Below are 4,308 nucleotides of genomic sequence, written 5' to 3'. Positions count from 1 at the left end.
GATTGTTAAAAAAAAAAAAAAACAAGACTTTATTGCCATTTTCCACTATGGATTATACAAGGAAAGCTGGAGAGCAACAATGTAAGACTGACATCTGAATTAAATACAAAAACAATGTTATTTGTGTTTCTTTACTCAACATTCAGCTACAGAGGAGATGACTAACAGGGCCATCATCATCGCCGTCTTTAGAAAAACAATTACTTAATTAAACAGTTGTTTTAATAATGCAAACTTTATTTACAGGAGAAATTAAAACAATCACTGCCTTCATGCCATGCTCTTTAAGCCTACAGACACAGAGTGAACTTCCTTCAGCTGGATAAAGAGCCGTACATATACAACAAGTTTGGTTGATGCGCTTTACAGTGACAGCCATGTTGGCTCTACAGTCCTGTTCTGCTGTTAAATAACTGAGGGGGGGGGCTGTTAATGGAGGACAGTACATACACTATTTACAGCCAAATGTCAACCCACAGCACAGTCCAACACGCAACTGAAACACACCTGTACACAGCTCTGCTGGGTCTGGACTTCCTGAGTGAAGCAGCTCAGGAACTGAACTCAGTGTACCACCAAACGCCTGCAGGTTTTAAATCACAACCAAACACTACGGCTGATTATTTCCAGTTTGTCTGGGAAGAAATATTTTTTCTCTCTTAAAAAAAAAAAAAAAGGAAACTGAAAACCACTTTAGACAATCGCTTACTAAAAGGCCACAACAGAAGATTTTCAGAATAAAAGTGGAAGGGTTTCTTACATAACCGCGACCAAACAGAAAGAACTTCCTTTTTAGAGCCACCATCAGGGGCAGAAGGATGACAGAGGAGGGGGTTGATGTTGATGCTGTTGAGCTTATTTCATGACTCTAAACACAGAAAAAAAATGTCTGAAATGGACAAATCAGACACTTTTTTGATTAAACTAAGTGCTGGAGCTTCAAGTCCTATAATATGTGCTATTTTGAAAGAGACATCAACCTTTCTTCCTGATGTTTGTCTAATCATCATTTACTGACGCCAACATAGGATACGTAAACTTTCCGCAATTATTCAAAATCATTAGATGCCCCCATCCAAAAGAGGCTGAAATCACTGAGAAGTACAAACTGATACCATGACAGTGTACAAGCGTTCAGTGCTCGGCCACATGAGGGCGGTCACACAACTACAGATGTGACTTCAGTCCTTTACAACAGTGTTTCTCTATCCAAACAGCAGTAGCAGCAGCAGCGGCAGCGGCGATGTGGTACGTCGTGAAACAGGAAGAAACAACGTGTATTTTCCTGTGACCACATGAGAAGCGCTTCATAACAGTTAAGTGGTTAACAACCTTTAAATATGTACAAACATATTGTGTTATGATATTAAAGAAGACAGAAGGAGGTTAAGTTCACTATTTCATTATTATAATGCAGTGAAAAGTGTACACAGGAGAGAGGAGGGAGGAAGGAGGGGGCAACCTGAAAGAGAAGGCCGGGACGGGACAGGAGGGAGAGTGGAGTGAGGTGGGGTTAGGTGGGTGTTACAGTTTGTTCTTCAGGATCAAACTGTACAGACTGAGAACTACATCCGACTCAAAGCTCACTCCTAGACTCTGGACTTAGCTTCGTCTCTTCTGTTCTGATGGTCAACACTTAAAAACAAAAGTGATTTGATGTGAAGATAAAACATCTTTTAATGAGTTTGAATTGTACCTAAAACACTGGGATAGTTTCTGCAGTCTGTTTGTGGAGGCTAAAAATCACAGCCTTAGTTCAATCTGAATGTACTCAGCTACAGTCAGATCAGGGTGTCTGATTTCTAACAACATACAGGCACAGTGGGTGGAGTCAGGTTCAAATTCGAGGGTGTGTTTGTCTGTTGCTACCGGATTTGTCAATACAGAGGGCGGGGCTTTAGTGTCCAAGTGCTTTCTACCTCGATCTACCAGAACAAGGATATAAACAGAGTTAAAAAGGAGGATGTTGTGTTTTCTACAACCAGCTGGACTCCACAGGCTGAGCGGATGAGATGGTGACGTGGGTGGTTTGGTGCTCCTTACTGCCGGTTGCTCTTTATCCTCTCCAGACGTTTCTTCAGGTCATCCAGGTTGGCCGCTGGCGAGGCTGAGCGAGTGTGCGCATGCGTCGGGGAGTGGGAATGTGCATTGTGTTCCTGCTGGTACATCTCTCTAGACTCTTTGAGCTGAGACAGCTTGCTGTGGAGCATGTCAGTGGAGGAGGCCACCGACGGCTTCGAGGACAGCAGGGACGAGATGGCAGGTCGCTGCTGAGGCTCGTCGTCGCTGCTTCCAACTCCCTGATGGAGGTGGAAAGAAGAAGAAGATATGTCAGCTTCTTATCTGTACATATAGTAAATATTACTCAGTTACTTAATGTAACATTTATTTCACCCAGACTGCTGTACATCAAAAACTTCTGACTCCAACTTTTAATTTCCACAAAACACAAAGTCCTGTGTCTGTGCCACTGTAACAACTGTAGTTAATATATTTTGACTAAAAGCAAACATCAGACATGTTCACCTGGTCCTATGCTACAGCTGAGTGATTTGATGAAAATGTCTCATTGCATTTGCAGCATTAGATAGAAAAATAGCAATTTAAATAATTTTCTGTAAATTAGCATAGACCTGCTTTTGTTTTTTATGCCACACAAATAAATCTTGTTTCTACTGGCAAAGTATCACATGAAATTTTTCTAAGCCTGTCAAAAGAAAAGTCAATGTTTAAGTTTTGTATAGAAAGATTTACCAGTTTAGCTGTGATTTATTAAGATATTAGTGATAGATCACAACATTAGTTGACATTACTTAGTCAACAGCACAATCGTCTTTATATCTGTTTCACTTGCTAATACTGCACTTTCAACTTGCGGTTACAATATAATGGTAACGAATCATTCAGCCCTATCCTACTGTCATTGTTCCTGATGAAATACAAGTATCTGCTCTGGTTGCATGTTTTTGGTAAATGGAGGTTGTTGGTGTGAGTTCAGCCTCCAGCTCTTGTCTTCAGTTTCAGCTAGTCAGTTTCTGACTTTAGAAGCAAACATTAAGCAGGTGAACACTGCCTGTGAGGCTAAATTCAGGGAACAAATTTCTATCAAATGTGTGTTGGAGCCTATTGAGATTTTGACACATATAATTAAAAGAAATTAGGTATACATTTGCTTATATTTTGTTGTCATAACATGAACAGGTCACTGTTTTAACCCCTTAAAAGTAGATATTCATAAGACTGTGATGTACATACATCCTAAATATTTGAACATTTTAAAGTTGATAAACCTGTAGCGCACTCTGGTGGATAAACTACATAAACTCAACAAAGACAACTTGCTGACATTCTCTTTCTAAAATCCTTCAAACAAGTTTTTGTTGGTTATCAACAGACATGTACAGATCCAGTGGATCAGAACAGAGACACAGAGACACTGACTGATCCACATTAAATATAGTTTTTTTGTTCCGATTCATTCATTTAAACATGTGCAAAGCTACCGCTCATACTGTGGCACTACCTGTGCATGAAAATAAAAGCTTTCTACAATTTAGGCAGCAGTAGGCCTTTGTGAAAGACAGTGTAAACTCATCTGGTTTCACAGCAGCTAATGTTACCAAATAATTATAATATCATTTTTTTTAACAGTAGATTTAGACATTTTCTGCAATTTGTTGAAAATACGATTTTATTACATGTTCAATGAAAGCTAATAAAAGGAGAGGGCTCTGGAAATTAGCGTTGATGTAAAAGCTTATGAACAAAAAACTATTACATAGATAGATACGTACTTTATTAATCCCCTAGGGGAAATGCATGTGTCCATTAGCTCATTGTCGATAATAATAATAATAATAATAATAATAATAAAAACAGTTAATAACAAATGAACAATAATATTATTAGCAATTGGAGTTACAAACACTACTGTAAAATGAAATATCACAGAAGTATTTAGAGATTTTACTATGAAACTCTAAATTTTGAGATATTTCTGCACTTTGATTGGAGTCCAATTGAGTAAATTCAGGTGATCAGTAGATTCCACGTGAAAATCCAAAGAGTTTGAAAAAAAAAAAAAAAAGAAAAGCAGCAGCTAAAGGACTCTCAGACTTAGAAACAAGATTCTCTGGTCTGATGAAACCAAGATTAAACTGTTTGGCTTCCTCCAGATGCTCAGGATTGAGGCCAGACATGACGCTTTAAAACCATGCAATGCAACAGACTGCCTTAAAGGCTCTCTGTGTGTGTGTGTGTGTGTGTGTGTGTGTGTGTGTGTGTGTGTGTGTGTGTGTGTGTGTGTGT

At 38.9% G+C, this 4,308-nt stretch overlaps 1 protein-coding gene across 1 annotated transcript in view; it reads right to left on the bottom strand.

The window, feature by feature from the left end:
* Positions 1–4,308, bottom strand: part of ckap5 (cytoskeleton associated protein 5) — a 42,717-nt gene continuing 38,409 nt past the window's right edge. The window contains exon 44 of the mRNA XM_087171543.1: positions 1–2,335. Within this exon, the coding sequence (XP_087027669.1) occupies positions 2,040–2,335 (296 nt within the window). The 3' untranslated portion in view covers positions 1–2,039. The remainder of the gene's footprint in view (positions 2,336–4,308) is intronic.

This window comes from Seriola lalandi, unplaced genomic scaffold (genome assembly GCF_002814215.2).
Source record: "Seriola lalandi dorsalis isolate HSWRI2012SDOR001 ecotype SW California unplaced genomic scaffold, Sedor1 jcf7180002055008, whole genome shotgun sequence".
NCBI lineage: Eukaryota > Metazoa > Chordata > Actinopteri > Carangiformes > Carangidae > Seriola > Seriola lalandi.
This window is presented reverse-complemented; position numbering and strand designations above follow the sequence as displayed.